The sequence below is a fragment of the Micromys minutus genome (assembly GCF_963924665.1).
Source record: "Micromys minutus genome assembly, chromosome: 16".
NCBI classification, from domain to species: Eukaryota; Metazoa; Chordata; class Mammalia; order Rodentia; family Muridae; genus Micromys; species Micromys minutus.
Window position 1 is genome coordinate 38,929,796 of NC_137985.1, and position 21,091 is coordinate 38,950,886.

The 21,091-nt window shown below is 52.6% G+C and overlaps 1 protein-coding gene across 1 annotated transcript in view; it reads right to left on the reverse strand.

Moving 5' to 3' along the window:
* Window positions 1-217: 217 nt before the first annotated feature.
* CEP164 (centrosomal protein 164) overlaps window positions 218-21,091 on the reverse strand; it is a 56,374-nt gene continuing 35,500 nt past the window's right edge. The window contains exons 11-32 of the mRNA XM_080929873.1: window positions 18,560-18,645; window positions 17,151-17,294; window positions 16,347-16,496; window positions 13,226-13,489; window positions 11,009-11,152; window positions 10,703-10,931; window positions 10,468-10,545; window positions 10,120-10,251; window positions 9,744-9,866; window positions 8,248-8,391; window positions 7,741-7,824; window positions 7,551-7,619; window positions 7,111-7,286; window positions 6,698-6,821; window positions 6,369-6,436; window positions 5,779-5,986; window positions 4,488-4,595; window positions 3,745-3,856; window positions 2,981-3,334; window positions 2,145-2,211; window positions 1,681-1,803; window positions 218-1,515 (exon numbers count right to left, since the gene is read on the reverse strand). Coding sequence (XP_080785999.1) covers window positions 1,419-1,515; window positions 1,681-1,803; window positions 2,145-2,211; window positions 2,981-3,334; window positions 3,745-3,856; window positions 4,488-4,595; window positions 5,779-5,986; window positions 6,369-6,436; window positions 6,698-6,821; window positions 7,111-7,286; window positions 7,551-7,619; window positions 7,741-7,824; window positions 8,248-8,391; window positions 9,744-9,866; window positions 10,120-10,251; window positions 10,468-10,545; window positions 10,703-10,931; window positions 11,009-11,152; window positions 13,226-13,489; window positions 16,347-16,496; window positions 17,151-17,294; window positions 18,560-18,645 — 3,084 coding nt within the window. The 3' untranslated portion in view covers window positions 218-1,418. The remainder of the gene's footprint in view (window positions 1,516-1,680; window positions 1,804-2,144; window positions 2,212-2,980; window positions 3,335-3,744; window positions 3,857-4,487; window positions 4,596-5,778; window positions 5,987-6,368; window positions 6,437-6,697; window positions 6,822-7,110; window positions 7,287-7,550; window positions 7,620-7,740; window positions 7,825-8,247; window positions 8,392-9,743; window positions 9,867-10,119; window positions 10,252-10,467; window positions 10,546-10,702; window positions 10,932-11,008; window positions 11,153-13,225; window positions 13,490-16,346; window positions 16,497-17,150; window positions 17,295-18,559; window positions 18,646-21,091) is intronic.

A 21,091-nucleotide genomic window follows, 5' to 3' on the forward strand; every position in this document is an offset into this window, starting at 1 on the left:
CACCTAGAGGTCTTTGAGCCTTGCTTCTCTGTCACCCATAAAAATGGAGTAGCCCACACCTGCCCTCAACTCCACACCACTGAGCCATTGTCCCCACCTCCCTGTCCCTAGGAAAGAAGGTCACAAAGGCTTCCAAAGAGACAAGCACATTCACAGGACTGCCTCATAGAAAACTTACTGACAGAGATTTAATAGATGCAAAAACCAGGATTGTCACCAGAGTTGGTCATATCACAGGAGCGGTTCTCAAGGCACACAGAGTGGAACAAATCACAAAACGAACTTTTTCTGTGTGTGGTCGGCCAATGACTAAAAATTATCTAAGAGTGTAAAAAGCCAACTGGCTGTTCGAGGTTTATTCCATGGCAAAGAAATGAACGATGAATCGGTGAGACCCTGTGGGTTGCAGGGGTAAAGGCGCCCCGCAGTTTCTCAAGACAAGAAAAACGAGGGCATTGTGTTTAAACAATGAGACAGATGCTGGGAACATCACCTGCAGCTCCTACAGAGTCTGCGGAGGGAAAGTGCGGCCAAGGAGGCTTGAGCCAGAAGCACCAGCCAGAAGCACCCGACCCAAGATGGCCCCTACCGGTCAGACCCATCCACTGAGCTCTGGACAGAGTTAATAGTTGGACTGGGCCAGGGATGGCCCAGGTAGAAGGACAGATGGAAATTGGGCTCACAGAAGGCATCCCTCTCTTTCCCTATGGCTTTTTGGCTTCCTGAAGATATAGGCGCTTGAGACCTGAGGGCAAGAAAAAGCTCTAGTGAGCATCCTAAAGGAGGGAAGTGTGCTCCTGAGAACCATGAGGAAAGCATAGTGTCGGCTGAGGGGAAGGAGGCAGAACATTCCTCTGGGGTCCTCTAGCAACATCCAGCCAGGCTCAGGCAGCTGAGCCCAAACCTGAGACAGTCAGAAGACATTTAAAAAGAAAAAAAAAAGCAAAGAGAGTGGGACGGGTGTGATCCTGTCAGAGCTGAGGTATCAGAAAGGCACAGGTCCCAGGACAGCCAAGTCCCAGGGATGCCATGTAGGAGGTCATGTAGATGAAGGACCACACACCTCCCACAAGCAAGGGGACTGACCTCCAAGGAGGTTCCCTTGGCCTCCCAAAGAGGTTGCTATAACTTAAGGTGGCCACACAGCTGAAGTCTTGGGCAGCCACATCTCGGTGCGACTTTGACGCAGAAGCTCGCAGAGGTCCACGTTTCTGCTCGGGACAGTCCATGGGTTGAAGTGTGTGTGGCCGTCTAATGGCCAGACTTTCCACCTACCTACCCGGTGGTTCCTCCAAGCCCCAGGTAGAGTACACAGCGAAGGACACGTTTGATGAGAGAGAAAGAAAGTGCTGGCGGCTCTTCAGGCACTTGCTTTAGAGGAGGCGTGCGGCTCCACCCAGCCCCGCCCCCCACGGGGCTCAGTAGTGAAACACACTCAGTCTGTCGTTCTCATCCAGGCCCAGCTGCAGCAAGTTCGATGTGGCTGTTGGTTTGGGCACCGAGGAGAAAAGATGTCTGGCCACAAAGTGAAGGAGAACCGGATGGCTGAGAGAAAGGGTCTAAGGTCCAACAGGCTGTTCCTCCTACACCACAGAGGCCGGAGGTGGAGCTCAGACAGTCAGCTGCTATCCCCACCCCCCGGGGAGGAAACTAGAGCTTGGGGACCAGCTAAAAGGATACACCTTGGGGTCGTTCCTGAAATGTTCCAGCCACTTCCGGTTAGACTCGATCATGTTCTGAATGCTGACACTGTCTGTCTTGGGGACTCGAGGGTGGGAGCGCTGCAGGAGGTGAAGCTGCTCACTGGAAAAGAGAGGAAGGCAGGCAGGAAGTTGGTGGCACAGGAGCGCCACCTCTCTCTTCTCCTTGCTGACCCTCTCCTGCCTCTGTAAGGCCTCCAGCAATCAAAGGGCCTCCTCTCGTAAGGTGAGCATCAGTTCCCCAAAGGGAAGGTAGTGGCTGCCCTCCACCCCCTTCCTGAGCATCTGACGCAAAATCTACTCTGGACCTTCACATCAAGCTGGGGACCCGCCTGGGCTCCCAGGCCAACAGGACCATGAGGTTTATCCCCATCTGTCCATTTGCCATTTGCCCAGGGAGGTTAAGATCTAGACTCTGAGGCCACACCCAGCATAAAGGCTTACCTTACAGACACATAACCCAGCTTGTTCTCTGGAGGGGGAGGGGAGCCGGTGAGCAATGGGATACCAGCTGCAACAGCAAGAAGATGGGGTTCAAGGGTAGCCGGCAGGTGAGCCAGCCCCAGTCAGCCACCTCCACGTTCACTACCAGAACCCCCTGAATTCCCAGAAAAGGATGTCCCCAGAACAAACAATGGCAGGGAAAGTTTCCAAGCTGGAGGTGAGAGACAGATGACAGACAAGAACTGTCCTGTTCACTTTGATTCTAAAAATTTCCTTTTCAATTTTGGCTGAGCAAAAAGAAGACTTTTGTTTTATTTTTTTACTTTTTTTTTTTTAAATCAAATGGTTGCCTGTTGGTCCCAAAGCAGAAGCCAGGGCCAAGGGGTCATTAGTACAGAGTCAAAACTTGGTATGTGACTCACTCATTCAAAGGGTACTCTGGGGCTTACTACTAATCCTCAGAGTCTCAACTTACTTGTCTATAAAAACGGGGATAATTAATTACTACCTGAGAACTATAGCAGACTAAATGAAGGTGTGTGTGTGTGTGAATGCCATAGTGCACCATCCTAATCAACAACTTTTTCTGCCAAGCTCTAGCACTGACAATAAAAGCTCCAAGCAGTGCAGGCTCAGTGTAATACAGCTTAGCACAGTGCCTCTCGCTACAAGGCCACCAGCAAAGGTCTTCCTTCCCCAGGCCCCCACAGACAGAGCCCACGGACCAAAGATGGTGGTAGAGATAAGGGGTAGGCAAAAGAGGAAGGAAGGATGCTCATAGACACATAGAAGAGAGCACATAGGACAGGGGAGAGAGGTGTGGACGTATGACCTACAGGGAAAATACTTCCGCCACTTCTCCAGCAGAAAATCATCCACGGTTTGCGAGGAGGAGGAAGACAGCTTCGAGACCCGCCCTGGGTCCCAGGCCCACTGGGTGGACGTGGGCGTGATGGAAGATAAGGATGACAGCTTGGTCTGGGGGGAGTAGGCGGGAACGTTCTTGGAGGACCGAAGTGAGGAGGTGAAGAGCGGAGGCGGGGGCTGGCTGCTGAGGCCCTGTGGTGGTGGCTGGGAGTGGAGGCTTCCCAGCACACTCAGCACACCGTTTAGCTCACTGCTGATTCGCTGAAGGGAACTGCTCAGGTAATGGATCTTGCTGGGATCGGCAGAGTTTGGGGCCGGGGTGACTGAAAGGAAAGAGGCAGATGGTGGGAAAGGATTCAGGATGTAGCAAGCACTTGAGTGTCTTACTAGTGCCTCGCCTCATGGGAGGACAAAGGATGGGTGGCAGGGCTTCTATGTCCTAGACACGGGACCCAAGGACACAGAGTAAAGGAAAAACAAGGTCCTTGACCCAACCACAGGCCAGAGCCACTGCGTCCAGATGGCTGCAGGCAGGAGGCCCCGGAAGAAAGACTGCAGGAATCCAGGGTCCCTCCACCCCTCCCTGCTGCAGACCCAGAGCTGATGGCATACCTCATCCAGACATAAGCTCAGTACAAGGCTGGGGGCTGGGGGCAGGGGACAGGGGACAGGACTATGCCCCCACCCCTCCATGACACTGACCCTCTTGGCTTCCCTGTGTGTCACCACTCACTGTGCAGCAGGGGGCAGGACTCCACGCTCTCACTGCTCAGATCGTCCATGTCACTGAGATCAAAGGTCACCTTCTTGATAGAGGATCCTTTCAGAGTGTCCTCATCAGAGACCTGGCAGGTAGAGGTGGCCATTAGTACTGTCCCTTCCCATGTGTTTTCAATCCACCTGCCATATACATGTAGTGAGGCCTGAGGCCTGGTGAGTTAGTTCTTCTGGGATCCAAGATTCGAAGGGCACCGCAAGAAAAGTGTATCACAAAGTCTGCCTCAGTAGAGAGGCAAAGACAAGAGAAGCCAACTGTCTGTGAAACAGCCCATAGGGCCCCTCAGGACCAGAAGTACTCCATCTTCCTCCCCCAAAACCAGCCTTGCAGTCTCCCCATTTGAGTATCCCTGCTCCCAAACCAAACCTGAGACACAGAGGGGAATGCATAGCATCTCAGGGAAAGAAGAGACACCTTGATGCTCCACTTGGTCACAGCTCTTCTAAGAGACAAGCAGGAAGAACAGAGCTAGTCCCTGATTCTGTGGCATTCACCAAGAATGCTGTGACCAAGCAGTAGAAGCTCCAAGGGTGCCCTGAAATGTCAGCACAGACATCGACCGCTCACTGTTCTGAAAAAGCCAATGCCTCTGCCTGGGCAGAGATCCAGTTCTCCCTAAGGCAGCCTGAAGAAAGCAAGAATCCCAGGAGGGGAAGGAGGGAGTAGCCACATCGGGCTGTATGACCACAGGAGGATACCTCCTCCTGTAGAGAAGATTCCAGTTGGTTCAGCTTCTCCTCTTTCTTCTTCAACAAGTCATGGCCCTTCCGCATGGCTGACTTCATCTCATCCAGGTGCCTGGTCTTCTGTGTCCAGGGAGGGAGGGGAGACAAAAGGTGTTAGCACAGATGCTGGAGCCCCAGCTCTGATACTGGCCGGCTGGGAGGGTCGTAAAGACCCTAAGTCTTGGTCAGCTCATCTGAGAGAACCGCTACTCTCTCCTCAGATCCCGAGAACTAACAGGAAGTGTCCATGAGGAAAATCATGCCCGGAGATGCTGAGTTCTCAAGCCGTTGACCGAATGGTTACCACCACTTGGCTGGCTATTACTAACACCTTTGTCACCAACAAAAAAAAAAAAAAAAAGAGTAAATCGGGGCAGTAACAATGCCCAGGGGCAGAATGGACACACCCTGGGGATCCCCTCCTTGTGCCTACCTGCCTCTTGCTATCTATTGCCCTCACCTAGTTCAAGCACCATCAAAAGTTCAGACATGATCCAGGGGAGCCCATGCAATTGAGGCCTTGACTGGTGCAAAAACCTGTCACATCATGTAACCATGGCATCTGTCCTTTCATTGCAAATCAGACCATGCGAGAAGCTAGCCAGGGGAGCTGCTCAATCTTACACTGAATGTATTCCAAGACCTTCATGTCCCCAGAGTGACAAAGAGGAGCGGCGGGTCTGAAATATTCTAGAGATCAGTCATACCTTTTACCTAAGCCATTGCAATGGCACTACGGTACCCCATTTCCAAACTGCTCGGCTTCAGAAACGTTCGAGATTTTTATAACTTTTCTGCTTTGGGAATATCTGCATAGACATTACCCTTTGGATTGATTTGAGGGCTAGGGACCCTCAGCCTGTATAGTTCATTTTTCTCTTTTTAAAGATTTATTTATTTATTATATATAAGTACACTGTCTCTGTCTTCAGACACACCAGAAGAGGGCATCAGATCTCATTACAGATGGTTGTGAGCCACCGTGTGGTTACTGGGATTTGAACTCAGGACCTCTGGAAGAGCAGTCAGTGCTCTTAACCACTGAGTCACCTCTCCAGCCCTATAGCTCACTTTTTAAAGATGATTAATATGAAGGTAAAATAATTTACTATTACACAAGGTGTTTACACACACACATGATGTATAGCCATGACACGTAAGTGACCTCAGAGCTCATGTGGCCCACCTCAGAGTTCCCAGGATGATCAGCTAAGGAAAGCTAGTAGCCCCTCCCCCCTCTGACCTCCGCCTCTAGGCTCCTTACCTCATCCAGGTTCTTGCGCACGTTTTCTGGGACCTTAGTGCCTGGCAGGTCTTCGTCTACCTCCTGGGCACTGGCCAGCTCATGGCACCAGAGCTGCTGGGCGGCTTTTAGAGCCGTCTGTCGTCTCCGCATGGAGCGCGTCTGTCGCACCAGGAACTCCTTAGCACTGCGGACTGCTACCCCCTCAGCAGAGAGGAAGTGCTGGACACTGTGGAGCAGCAAGAAGTAGGGAAGGGAAACTGAGCCACGGGGCTGGCCCAGCACACAGCCACCTGAGCATGCTCAGAAGCTATGACCGAGATTGTAGATTATCACTGTTAAATACCTAGAGCGTCAGCCACTAAGATGGCAAGTGTGCCTGGGGCCGGTGCTGGGATAGCTAGACACTCCTGGGGTCTGACCTTCCACTAGAGGTCAGCAGCTGCCAGCGTGTTGTGTTAAAGGTCACAGGTGGGAGGACCTTAGCTTAGTAGATTCTTCCATCCCTAGGCCATGCCTAGAACAAGCCCCAGTGACGGCCACTGTCATCTCAGCTGTGATGTGAGAACTCACTCAGCTTTCATGGCACAAGATGGGCTAGGAAAACTCACCTATCCACAGACAGGTCGATCTCCTCCTTACTCAGGGAGAGAGAAGAGGACACCTCTGGGTTCTCATTCTGCAAACACACAGTGGAAAAGACTGGATGTAGCAAAAGCTAAAGCGATCCTGAAGCCCTTCCTGGTGTCTCAGCCAAAGAAAGAGCTCCGACCGCCCCTGGGTGCTCTTTACGTATGAGTGATGGAGGAGGCAGAGGGGGACATAAGAAAGGGAAGCTAGAGCCTCAATAAAGCAGAGCCAAGCTCTTCTCAAATGCCCCACCTTTCTGCCTCCCACCACAGCCCCCGCCAGCACTCCCAGGCTTGGGCCCCCGGCTCACTGTGCCAAGGGATTTCCTCAGGTCATCAATATGGAGACCTGGCTCCACGTGTGGAGAAGCATTCGTCCCAGCTGCCATTTCTTTCAAGGTGTCCTGCTTCCTCTGTACTTCGGCCTCTAGGCTGCTGTGGTGAGAAAGGGAGCAAGAGGCAGAGAAGTGAGGCCTGGACACTCACCCTCGCACCCACAGGGCAGGGCTAAGGTGTGGGGGAACACCAGAACCCAGAACCCTCTATTTCTTATAGCCTCGATGCCCCATTCCCTATGAAGTGCAGCAGAAGTGTGCTGGCTGCTTCTGCCTGGATTCCAAGCGGGGCCTTCCTCCTCTCCCTTTAGAGGTCCATGATGGGAGAGGGCCCAAAAGCAGCAGGGGTTTGTCAGGAGTGGTGGCCGGGAGCAGGGAGCCCACACTACCTCACATGCTTCTGCAGTCTCTGACTCTGTGCCTGCAAGAGGTTCACTTGGGACTCGAGCTCTGCCCGCCGGACCCGCAGGTCGTCGATGGCCCTTCGCAGCTGCTGCTTCGACTCCAGCAGATGAGTGTGCTCTTTCCTCGCCTCTTCCAGCTGCTGATGGGTGGCCGTGGCTTCCTGGGGCAGAGGAATCGAGAATACACACAATCCAGTGAGGAGACGGTGAGGTGCGGGCAACATCAGAGGTGTGAGAGACAGAAAGCTGGAGCGACTGAAGCCACCGCCTCCAGGATCTAGGGTCTCCCGCCACAGTGTCATTTCCTGAGGCTCGAAAGTCAGGTCCACTGGGTAGCATGATACTGACCCACAGTCTTAGAACCCCAGGGCCCTGGGCAAGACAGGTGCAGGGACAAACGAAAGGGTACGAACGGGCACACAGACCTCCTTCTCCAGAGCAGCCTGCCTCTGCGCATCCAGGAGCACTTGCTTCTCTTTCCGCATGTTCTCCTCCTGAGGGGAGACGGGTCCCAAATAACTACAAACCCCCCGAGACTGAAGTGGAAACTGCCCTCTGTGCTCCACCCCCCCTCCCCAGCCCTCCCTAGCCTCTCTATCCACTGTCCACACTCACCTGAACAGTCAACTGAGCCAGTCTGGCCTTGACATCTTTACTTCTGGATGAGAGTTCCACCTCTAAATCTTGTAATTTCCTTTCCTGACACAAGTAAGGTAAACAGAAAGACATGGGTGTAGAGAGGGTGAAAGGCGTGAGTTGAAGGACAGGAGCTGACACACCACACCCCAAACTCTGAGCTGGACTCAGGCCTGCTTCCTCTCCCTCTGCCCTTGCAGCCTCCTGTGGACAGCATGCCACGTCTTGCTGATACCCAATGGGACAGGGTGATGTGAACCTGCCCATCCCAAAGATGTAAACAGGCTAACCTCTCCTTTCAGATACTAGGCCTGTTCTGAGCGAGGCTCAGAAAACAAGGAGCAAAGAGACCCTGAAGCACTGACGTGGCCAGGATCTCAATCCTAAAGGTGTCGGAGTCTGCCCTGCAGTTCTTGGGGCAGCGCACGTGGCTTCCTATTCCGCAATGCAGGTGTCTAAGTAGCACCCCGTCTCCCAGGCCCTCACTTGATCCCGGTGCCGACGCCTTAGGTCTTCAAGCTGCTGGTCCTGCTCCTGCCTCACGCTCTCTAACTCTCGCTCGTGGGCCCTTCTCAGGCGGTCCAGCTCCCCAGTCAGGTGCCCCAGGAGGTCAGCCCGCTGCTTCCTCTCCTAAAAAGATCATGGAGTCACCAACGGAAACCCACAGCGGCTCCTTACACCCCCCAAAATCAGTCTCCACAACTCCTGCTGTGTCAGGTGACTTAGATTGATGGCGGTCACTATCAGTTCCCCAAAGTAGCTTTTAGAGGAGGGTCTCAAGGACAGCAAAGTCCCAGGCCCAGAATGCCTGCCTGCTCTCCCTGTGAAGCTTAAGTGGACACAGGCCAGATGTCTCCTTTAGGGAGACCACTCCTCCTGCTGATGCTTGCTCTACAGCTTCTCCATCAAGAGAGGTCGCTGGCCAGTTTCCTTTACTCTTCAGTAAGGATGGAACTGACATGGGAAGGCATGCAGCTAAATCTTGTCCTGAGAGTGCTGTTTCTACCCTGGAAGATTGTACAAAGAGTCTGGACTCCAGTCACTGGAGCAGGAGCCCGAAGGTCTCCGACAGGGGCTGCAGTGTACTAGATGCTCACTGCTACCCCTGCCCACTATTCACCACCAACGGGACCAAGCCAAGTTGAGCCAGGGTCTACTCAAGACAAGAAACATTCCCGCCTCTAGGCCAAAGAAGATGGTTATTATTTCCTATCAAGCCAACGGAGCAAGGAATCGCCTAGGGGTCAGGGTTGAGCTCTGTGAGGGATTTTCTAGATTATGGCTTGGCAGAGGTGGGAGACCAATCCAAAGCACAGACCACGCCCTTCCATGGCCTGGGGTCTCGAACCACCTGAAAACAAGAAGTGGAGCTGAGTGTCCATTCCTGACTGAGGACATGAAGAGACCAGCTGTGTCATGCTCTACCACCACACCTTCCTCACCATAAGAGTATGACAGGCACTATGCCACAGCAGAGGTGACGATGGCTAATACCCAGTTCTTGTTTGGCTCTTTGTCAGTCTCTTTTATGCCGTCCTGAAATTCCATGCACCCTGGCGACATGGTTTTGGAGTGACTAAACCAGAGGCTGTGGAAAGTGATCTAAACTCCCCTGGCCTCAGCACCCTGGTCTCTAAAGTGAAGAGAATGCTAGCATGTATTCCTTGAGGCTGCCGTAAGGGCTGAATGCTGAGGAGCTCAGAGAAGCACCCGGCACCGAGTGAAACCTTAGCTTCGATCAGCAATTATTATGATTTTTTTTTTAAGTGCAGCCACTGTGAGGGACCAAGCAACCCTCGCTGGGGAGTGGGGCTTTCTCAAGCTTCAGGGAAAAAAGCTGAAGAATGACCTTGTTATTACAGGGAACCAGAGAGGTAAGTCTCCCCTCACCCTTTCCCTGACCTCATCCTTTCCCCGTGCCTGACAGCTGAGAAGGACCCCGGTTGGTGTGCCTGTGCGTCTGCGTGCTGGATGGGGGCTACCTCAGCTTCATATCGATCTCTGGCTTCAGCCATCTCTTGCCGGTGCCCCTCCTTCATCTTGTCCATCTTCCTCTCATGCTCCCTCTCTACCTCCTGGCGCTTGTCTCGAAGGAGACTGCTGAGCTGTAAGGGGGACACGGAAGAAACACAGCCGCTTGCAGGGCCTGAAGATCTTACACAGGAGGTTTCCCCACCTCCAAACACACACATAGCACCAAAGCACGAACGCGCATGTCTGAACTATTGCCACGACCCCTCCCTACAGGCAAACTGGGGCCGAGGGGCAGCAAAGGTCCTGGCCTTGAGGGAGGAGAGGCCAAGTGGAGTCTCGATGGCACAGCGGACCTTAGCAGGGGTGACAGAGACCAGAACTCACCTCCTGCTCATACTCAATCACCTGATGAACCTTCTGGTGAGCTCTCTGCTCGGCCCACCCAAGGCTCTCCTGTAATTGGGCCTCCTCTTTCTGCTGAGCCCCCTCTATCTTCTTCTGGAGGTTGGAGATCACCTAAGGAGATGCCAGTGCATACAACACAATGTGGCCCTCAGAATTGGGTGCATATGTACAGCACCCATCCCAGCATCCTGGGGAAGTGGGGAGGGTAGGGAGGGGAGGGAGAAGCTCAATCCCTACAGGCCAAGGTGGGGCTGAACTCTTGTGCCAGGATGAAGGGGCCTGAGGACCCAGGCTCTGCCCCATCAGCCCAGGCCACCCGCTTCTCACCTCCCGGTGTTTGGCTTCCAGTGAGGAACAGAGCTGCTCCAACTCAGCGCTGTGCTTCTTCTCTAGGCCTGCCACTGCCTGAGGAGAAGCCGAGGGCCTGTGAGAGAAGCCTCGGAGACCGGGTCCAGCTCCTGCGCTGAGTAGAGTCAGCTTCCCTCCCTGCACCCCACCTGGAGCTAACCCCTCATCCTCTGCATGCTGTGTCAAGGGGAGAGTCTTCCCTCAGCTCACTCACTGCTCTCCTCTCTCCTTCCAGCTGCTCCCTCAGCTGCAGCAGAGCGGCCTCCTTCTCCGCCTCCTTCTCTGCCCTCAGGGCCGCCTGTGCACTCCTCTCCTCAGCCTCCAGCTGCTCCCTCAGCTGCTCCAGGACCCTCCTGCTTTTCTGTTCCAAGCTGGCTCTCTCAGCTTTCTGGAGGGTCTCTGCCTCTTCCCGAAGCCTCTGTAGGGCAGCCTGTTGCTCGGCTCTGGGCAGACAGAATGAAATGGGAACATGGCCATGCATTCAGGTCCTTGGTCTGGGCGGCTCCCAGTGTAGACTCACCTAATTTGGTTCTCAAACGCTTCTGTACTGGACTGCACCTGGGCCCGGAGGTGGGCTAGCCTCCGGCTTCCCTCCTCTCTAACCCGAGTCTCCTCTTCCTTCTCCTCCTCCTTGGCGGTTTTCTGTAGTTGTGCTTTCAGGAGGCTGAAGGGAAAGGACAGGAAGGCTGGTGAGCGAGACCACAGAGGTCTTTCTTGTATTTAGGGCCCATCTCTGAAGGCCTCATGGCCTTACCTACAAACCACCCTTGCTATTAAAGATCAGTCAATCTCTCCTCCATGTTGGTTCCTCATAGACCTGAACTCCATCTGCCTTCTGCCACAGGAAGCAAATGGCAGGCTGCTTGGTCCTAGACTCCTCTATACCTACAGGTTATCCTCCTGGACATGGTGTTCACTCCAGGAAGGTTACATTCTCTTGACCCATCCCTCACTCCTCGGTCATTAGGCCCTACCCCAGGCACACCAGAAGCATCACCTTCTCCAGACTCACCATCCTCTGTTTTGCCCCTGGACCATTGCTCATGCTGGTTCTTCAGCCCAGAACTCCCCTTTCCTATCTAACAAAACCATACTCATTGCCCAACACACAAGTTCATACGTTCTTGCCCTCACGATCTGCACGCAGACCTTTTCTTAGCACAAGCTGCCATGCCTCATAGTACCTTATAACTGATCTGTTCTATCTGCTATTCTTGCAAGACATGTGATTTTTTTTTCAAAGCAAGAATCTGTCTCCTTTTGGGGAAGGGGACAGGGTCTTGTGTAGCCTAGGCTGGCTTCGGGCTTCCTATGGAGCCAACAGTAGCCTTAACTTGATCCTTCGGCCTTCACCTCCCAAGTGCTTACACAAGGCCTAGCTATAATACTGTCCTGAAGTCTTTTGTATCAAACACTGGTAACTGGCACACAATGGCATTCAATCAAAGTGCTGGGTCTGTACAGTGTCATCTAGCCCCAAACTCTGAGTAAGCCTTAAAAGTCCATGACAGGCACCTTGATCTGATCGATGACAGCAAATATATCTGCACTTTTACAAACTACATCTTTCTTGGGAAACACTAGAGAATGGGTGCAGTGCACCCAGGATGCCCAACCCTGAGAAAAAGCAAGATTCACAAGACAATCTCTTTGCAAAGGTCTGTAGTGAATTCCAGAGACAAAACAGATTTAGGATTATTTCCTATTTCAAGTGATTCATACCACTGTTTTCCTCTGTAATGAGGGGGGGAAAAACCTGAGCAAAATGCAAATTCTTCCTCTTGGAGTCCACAAAATCCCTGTCTCTTTTCTGTGGCAAAATTTACATAGCCAACATTGAACGTGGGGCTGTCGGAATTGAGAGCAGTTTACACTCTCTGTTTTACAACTAACAAAACAAAGGGACAAGGGCCTGCCTGTCTTCCCACTCAGCTTCAGGGAGGAGAACCCACACCCACAAAAATATGTGTGGAAAGAAAACCACAGGTCTTGAGGTAAACTGCCTCAAGGAGAGCCAAGCAAGGCTCTTACCCACAGAGAAATCATGAAGTGTTGACTGGCTAGACAAGAAATGCCATTTAAGGAGCAACTACCATGTTCTGGGCCTTGAGGCAGATACTTCCAGAACCCTGGTCTCCACCACAAACTCAGAGCTCTTAGGAGAAGCCTCAGGGGTGCTGTATTTTAAGGTAAGCTATTTGGCTACTGCCCTGAAAGAGGATAGTCATAGGGACCCAAGAAGGTTTTAGAGAGGGTGGCGCTGGGTCAGAGAGCCTGTGCTGGGCTAATGAAAGATGGACCTTGACCTCCTATTATTAGGTGTCAGCTTTCTGGTTTGTTTCTCAAAATTAAGCATAGATTTGCAATCTATGGTCTAAAATAGTAACTCTCAGCCACTCTTGGATGTTCTGTCAAAAAGGACAAGATATGGTATTAAACTGTCCCGTCCACACGGTTCTGAAGCACCTTTGGCTCAGGATGTGACATGCTGCCAATTATGACCACTTGGTAGCCATTTGCCCTCTTCTGCTGAGGAGAACTCTGCTGGCTAACAGACCACCTTTCCAGCGTCCCATGTCATCAAGGAAGCCAAGTCTCAGATACTTCCTTGGGTACTCAACACAATACCTGCTCAAGTTTCTGGGTAAGGGTTCTAAGGAGCCACTTTGTGAGGCTGTGGGCATCCCAGCGGGGTGCCCCTCACTCCCCCAAGTCCCTCAACAGGGAAGAAACAGACCTGAGGGACTTCTCCTTCTGCTGGTAAAGTTGATACTCCTCCTCTTCCTCCTCTTTTTCTTCCTTCTCCTCTTTCTCCCCCTCTTCTTCCTCCTCCTTCTCCTCCTTTTGCCACAGCCTCTCTTCCAGCTGCTGTGGCTTCTCTTTCTGCAATTCCAGCAGTAGCCTCTGGTCTTCCTCCAGTTCCTGGGTCACTGCCTCTTCCATGCCCTTCAGTATAGCCTTTGAGAACTGCTTTTGAGAAGTCGCAGGCTCTGCAGTTTGCCTGTGTGAGGTAGAGGGAGGCTTACCACTGCAGCAATAGTACCCACCAAGGTCCCACAGGTCCAGAACTGGCAGAGGAGAACAAAGTTCTGTCCCTCAGGGGTTTTCCCCTGGAATGGCTTGCATTCCTGTTTCCATGTCCCCACTCAAGCTCTGCCTGCTAGTTAAGGCTCATTTCAGAAACAGGCCTCAAGAGTGTGTTCTCTGCTCTCCTAACCAAGCAGAGGGCAAAGTAATGCAGAAGAAGCTACAATGTTCCCTGCCTTGCTACCAAAGGAGCCAGATGCTTCCCCGAGCCAAATATGACGGAAGGCTTTTGTCAGCTCAGGGTTAAGTCTGGAAATGCATGAGAAACTCTGAGCTAACACGGGTACACAGAGAGCTGTTAAAGAAGACAACAACGACATTAGTTTACATGTCTAAAGCAGAGGTTCTCAATCTGTGGGTCATGACCCCTTTGTGAGGGGCACATACCGGATATCCTGCACCCCAGATATTTATATTACGACACATAACGGTAGCAAATTACAGTTATGAAGTAGCAACAGAATAAGTTTATGCTTGGGGGTCAGCACAGTGTGAGAAACTGTACTAATGGATCACAGCATTAGGAAGGTTGAGAACCATTGGTCTAGAGAGTCTTGAGGGTTAAAGAAAATATCAAAACACCAGTGACGGCTGTGGGCATGAAAGCAGGAGGCACATGCACTCCCAAGTCCCTAACCTCACATTCCGACTGGCCTCAGCACAGAAACACTCTTCTAGCACAGGGCTATGGCTCCATCCGCAGGAATACATGGGTGAGACCTCAATCGGAGAAGCACTTGAGAGCCAAAGGAGAGCTGCCCAGCCAGGCTGAGAGCTCTGGGGTCCCCTCCATGCAGCCCAGCAGAGAGGCAGACAGAAGGCAGCAGGAACGGTGAAGAACCTCACTGCCTCCCCCCACAAAGACTAGCGAGAGGAAGACAGAAAAGGCTAGTGACATCCCAGAAACACCATCACGACTGGTCCCTCCCTATTCCTAAGATCAGAACCCAGAAAACAACCCTGAACCACACTGTCAATTCTCAGCTCCCAACTCCATCCCCTCCCGCCTTCCACATCCTGGCTTCCTCTGAGTTCCCCTGACACAGCCCAGCTGATGGCAGATATAGCAACATGGCCGCTGCCTCCTCTGAGAATAATGCCCTCCACAAGAGCCTCCCCTCCCAGCTCTCTGGCTCATCAACCCTCCGACTCATTTCCAAAGCTGGCAGAAGAGCTTTTTTTTTTCCTCCCCCAACGACAGTACCTTTTAACGTCTGCCTCCCTTATGGGCTGCAGAGTTATGTGGAGCCCTAGGGACAGATGCTGTGGGGAGATGAGACACCAGACCACTCATGCCCAGGCTATACACACCAGTGAAGCTGCCCCAGCACCTGACACCCAGGCAAATGAGGCTGTTTCCTGGTTTAAAGACTTGGTTATGCTGAACACCTTGCTTAGCTTGGTGCCTGAAAGATCTAACAGGAGGGTGAAGGCTCTCGAAGAAGTAGGTCTGGTTTCAGGCCAACCGTTCAGGTATCAGCTTCTGTGAGACCCAGTTTCCAAGCATGGGAGGTAGTGGAGAGCCCAGTGATGTCAGGCTGGCCACCAAGTAGCTCAAAGATCCACAGGAGTAAGCAGGGTGGGAAAGTAGGGAGGGTGGGGAGGTCCCAGGAGCATTCTGAAGTAGGGAGGATTACTACTGCTAAGCTGGAGAGCCAGATACCCCCCCATACACTCTCTCTCTCTCTCTCTCTCTCTCTCTCTCTCTCTCTGCATTAGTACTAGGGATCAAACTAGGACCTTACATATGCTAGGCAAATAAATGTTCTACAACTTAGCTGCACAGGCAAGATATGGCTTGGATCCATTTACTATTTGGCAAATGCTCACGAAAGAGACAGACATCATGAAGTTTGCCACCTAACCCTTCAGACTCAGCTGCCAGAGGTAGAACTCAAGAAAAGCAAAGCAGGCACCTAGAGGAGCCTAGAGGGTCAGTCAAGTGTCTGGAGACCCCAGAAGGCACATCACTGAGACAGGAAGAAACATGAAGTCAGGGCACTGAGCACCCAAGCTCCCTGGAGAGGAGCAAGCTGAGCCTCTGGCCCCGCCCCCACGAGGGCCTCAGACCACCCCCTGACCTCCACCTAGCTCCTCCTCTCTCTGAGCCAGGTCAACTCCTGTCTTCATGAACAGCAAACACCCTGATCCCTTGTGCCAGCCTCCCAGGGGACCTGAGAAAGCCATATATTGGTCACTGTAGAATAGCTCCCTGTCTGGGAATAAAAATGTGGCTGCCTCATTCCCCTCTGTGACTCAGCGGGGTGAGGACAAAGAGAAGAAAAAAGCCCAGTGGCCTGAGCAGCTCTCACTGAGTCAGAAAAGCTCAACAGCCCTGGGTCCTTTGTAGGCCTCATTCATCTGGAGAAACCAACAAACCCCGGAGCCTGGCAAAGCTACCTCACACCTGAGGTCAAGGAAAGGCCCTAGAGAGCAAGTCTGCTCAGTCTGTGACTCACCAACAAGTCCCTCCCTCACCCGAAGCCCCCATTCCATATTTGTTTTAAGAGAAAACTGGTGCTTGGAAGAGGGGAGAACATGCCTCTTCTGGTTCCTGCTGCATGAGCCTCAAGGTTCCTCTCACCCACCCTCAGACCTGAACTAAGCCTGGGCAGGGGCCAGTGATGGCTGGTGGAGCTCTCAAAGTTACACAGAGAGCACTGAGGATGCATTCACCCTTCACCCCACTTCCTGTCACCACTCAAGGGGAATGGGCATTCACACAGTCCATACACTGGAAGACAGGACAGACACATAAAACTGGCCCTTACACCTCTGGAGAGATAGGTGAACTGGGACAGACTGACACCTTCTCCGCGATCTCCTCAGCCTCCTGCTGCCCAAGGCCCGGTTCCTCCTCAGCCTGGGAGTGTTTTTCCTCAGCCCTCTCAGGGAAAGCAGGCGGGCTCAGAACCTGCTCCCTTGCAAGCAATAAAGAAGCATAGGTGTTAGAGCCGGGTAGGAAGGGAAGGGCTCAGCTTAGAGCCTACTGGGGTCAAAGAGCTGTAGAGGCAAGGAGGGCAGTCCCAAGGAAACTCCCCTGCCTCACTCCCCCACATTCCCCTCCCTCCCAGCCTCTTCTCAAATCATTTGAAGTGAAGATCAAACATTCCCACCCACAAGGAAAGAAAGATGGTCCCATCACCCCAGAAACACTTCACACAGCAGGTGTTCAATGGATGCTGTTGATTGAACATTGCTATAGCTCGGCTTCCCCTGTGGCTCATTCCAACTCTATGACTCTTAAGACCAAGATCTTCCACTTGCCAGGGGAACAGAGGCACTGGCAAATACACCCTGAGCTCTGGACCAGGTTTCAGGAGGTCCAGGGGCCCTGCACTGCCCTCTGAGTTAGCCTGGGACAAAGCAATGTTCCAGCTCAGTTCGTATGAGACTGGAGGTGGGCTGATGCCTGCTGGGGAGATGCTGGGGAGAACAGAGCTGAAAGGGATCCCCTAGCAGGAATGGAGTAGCCAGGGCAACAGGAGGCTCCCCCACTCAGGCTGGGTCCCCTAATTTCAGCTGTAGACAGAGGACTATGAAGAGGCAAGTTTGCCATCTCCAGGAATCCTTACCTCTGGAGGAGGGACAGTGGGGTGGGGCTGGCCACAGAGTCCTTCCCAGGCCTCTCTGCTTCCTTCCACTCAGGCTGCCCCTCCAGGGTCCACAGAGGCCCTTCCTCGGAGGCCTGGCTCTGAAGGCTGCTCTGGAGTCGTTCCCTGGGCAGAAATGGGGAGCCGGTGGAGCAGGGTTAGCCCTTCACTCGGAAAGCCAGAAGCGGATATAGAGGGCATGGGTGTAGTGGGGCACCAGTCCCCCTCCTCGGCTTCACAGGAGACGCTGCCCCCCACACCCACAGAGTCCAGACACAGCAGCCACATATGCAGCAGGACCTTCTCAGCTCCCTCCTGCAGGGTTACAGCTGTGCTCTCAGCTGCATTTGCCCGGTCCAGCAGCTGACCACACTCACATCTACGTCTGCTTCCAGAATTCACCAGCACTGGAGCCAGGGAGGGATGAAAGAATTAAGGGAGAATGGGGGAAGGGAGGCTAGAGAGATAGATCAATGGCTAAGAGCATGCTGTGTTCTTCCAAGAACCTGAGTTCAAGTCCTGACACCTGTGTCAGACAACTTACAACTGCCTGTAATTTCAGCTCCAGGAGATCTGACACCTCTGGCCTCTGTGGACACTCACATTCATGAGTCTACATGCACAAACACACAGAGACATACACGTACACACACACTTGAAAAAATCAAATAGGTTTGCTGTTGTTGCTGTTTTAAATGGTGAAAAAAAAGTTGGGGAGATGACTCGGTTCCCATCTGTAACTCCAGCCCCAGGGGATCCTCTGCTGACCCCTATCAGGCACCAAACAGACTCGTGGCGCATAGTCACACACTCAGGCAAAGCATCCACGCACATAAATCTAAAAAATAAATTAAAATCAGTGTGAAGAGGAGATGCCAGACTCCAGTGGTCAGATGATGACTGATGCAGGAGCATTACTGAATACCAAAGAAGAGATGATCACCCTTCATTCTCTTGGGTGGTAGCCCTTCTCCTTTTATGGGATGAAGCAGGAGGGGGCAGGGGGGAAGCACACCACACACATATACACAGGAAGAACCCCGGCTCGGAACACGGCGCTTCAGTACTAAGAACATGGCTCTCTAGACCTCCACAGGCCCCTGCAGCCCTGGCTCACAGCCAGATCTACACAGCTTAATCGACCCAACCCAATAAGGAGGACAGAGCCCTGCACTAATCACAGAGCCATGTGCAGAGTCCTGCCGAGTGACACTTCACAGTCCTGTCACAGTACACCACCACAGGCAGGGTCCATCCTGCCCACCTCCCCTGCCACATGAACACAGCTTGTACAGCAGACAGCCATGTCATTACCTGTCTTCCAGCAACCATAAAGACCATAATTCTACCCAAGCCCACACCCTCCTGACACACACAGCCTCCCACTATACCTCTCAGAGACTTGGGTATGTTTGCTCTGTGGCTCAGCTCTGCTGGACTTGCTGTCATCTTGCTCTTCTTGGCCTAACTCCTGGGCCTGTAAGCAAGAAGTCAGGAAAGGAGTGCTTTAGAGAACTCTGCCGCACAAGGGTCTCCTCCTGCTGAGTCAAATGGTCAGCAGGTCCACTAGGGTACCTCTGGAGAGGACTAGGGCTGCTGAGACACAGGACAGGTCTGTCTGTAGAATGAAGCTTCCTAAGCTCTAGCTAAGCCCGTGACCCACAGCTAGAACAGGAGATTTTAAAAACCACGGTTATTATATACCTAGATAGGAACCAGAAACGGGGGGGGGGGACCCTAAGAGCTGGCCTGCTGCCTGGAGCCTGCACTGCTAGCCGCAAAGAGAAGGCAATGATCTCCTAAATTCACTGAGGCCTGGGTCACAACAAGGCCGTGGTATAGGGGTGTCAAAATAAAATGGTCAGACCAAAAGCAATGGGCAAGCACATTAGGAAGGAAGACTTCTGAACCACCAGGATCTAGGTGGAGCAGGGGAGGCGGCTAGGCCCCAAACCCAAGGGCACCATCTGACTCCCGGAAGGAGAGAGCAACATCCCTTCCACAGTTCCACTCCAGGACATGAATCCCATCATAGACAGTGAGCTCCCTCTGCCCTGCCCCCCTCCAAGTCTGGCATTACAGCATCCGTTTGAAAATAAACTCCCAAATCTTATTCACATCTCGAGTATCTAGGCAAATTTAGAAAGCTGGTTAAAAAAAAAAAAAGCAATTTTTGATGATTTCAAATATTTTGTAAAGAAATGAAATGGTGAAATCAGTGCGAGATCTACTCTTTGTTCCAGAATGTCCTGCCTGCAGGAGAACCCTCCTCCACTCAACTATGTCGGCAGAGCATGCCTCCCAGGGCTTCAGTAAGGGTGAAATGTCCTACACATAAACACAGCTTCTGCCTGAAGAAGGCAGGCTATGTTAGCCCCTCCTGTCTCATCTTTCTCCCTCTGCCTAAGATGGAGAGAAAAGGAAAGCCCATGCCACCCTCAGACCCCACCCTAGGGCTGGGCCCTTCTAACAGGGGCACAGCCTACTCTGAGACTCAGGTTCACTGGGAGAGAAGGGGAAGGAGAGAGATAACTCTGCCTTTCCCAGTGGGGTTCTAGCCCTGCGTCCCCCTCATACAGACACCTCTCTGGCCACCCAGAGCAGCAGCAGTTGTATCTGACTCTGACATCTGGGTGGTTAACCAAGGGCTGGGCTTGCACTAAAAGCCGGCTTCAAGGCCTGGGCTTGCATTAAAAGTTGGCTTCCCCATGACATTCCAACTGGCAACACATCAGAGCCTGAGGTCAAAGGGCTCTCTGTCAGGGCTGGGCTGCCGCTCCTTATTTCGTGGGCCTGGGCAGAGCCTGGGTCACAGGATGACGGGCAAGCAGGCCTTCCCCAACCTCGTTCTCCTAGGGCCCTGCTCACCATGCATCTTCCCTACGGAGCACCCAAGATCTCCCTCTTGTTCTCTCGTTCTCAAAGAAAAAGGGACCAAACAGGCCGACTGGACTTCACCAACTAAAATATAAGTAACAAAGCAGGGTGACTGTAATACAAACTCAAGGTGAGCCCAGGGCAGCGGCAGAGGACTGCGGGACTGGAGCTGGCCACAGACCCTGCCATGTCTGTCTGTCTTTCTGTCTGTTCCCCTCTGGCTTCACACCCTGTACTTTTGCAACAAGCTGAAGTAGCCTCCTGACACAGAAGGGATAACTTGGAGCAAGCCACACGGTGAGTTCTCTGAGTAGTTTCACTTGACTTTTTACTAGAACTTTTGCCCCAGAAAAGGAAGAAAGGACCCCAGTGAGGGACGTGCGGTGGCACTCGAAACAAGCACACACCAAGCCCCCAGGACCCCAGCCTCACCTCTGCTCCTGAGTTTTGTCTTTAAGATCTGGTCCCAAGGTGGAAGCAGGAAGACTGCAAGTGTGACTTAGAGGGCAGGGACCAGGGTGCTGAGGCAGAGCTGAGAGGCAGAGGACCCGCCTGCATATATAAAGTATCCAACATAGAAGGGAGGGGCGTTGTTATCTTGGCTGTGCTGATGGATTCAAAGGAATCCATGTAGTAAAATGCATCAAATTTTTCTCTTCAAATATGCACTTTATTGTATATATACATTTCTTCTGGTGCTGGGGATGGAATCCAGGGTTCTACACATGTAGTTGACCACAGCTACGCCCCGGTCTTCAGAAGTAATTTTGAGATGAATAAAACCCGCAATGATTTCATTCCAGGGCCCTCCCTATTCCTAGCCTTAGGAGGGATCAGAACAGCGGGAAGAAGGCTATAGCCCCAGACGGCCACAAAGCCAACTGCACCTATGGTTCTGTGCTATGACCCTCCCACACCCTGAGAACAGGAGACGGCTGCAGGCTGATCCCTGTGAGAGGGCACTGCTGGCCAGTCGGCTAAGTATCTCGTACCACCCACACTCCAACACACTGGCTCAAGTATGATCTAGAGCTTCTTCGGTCCTG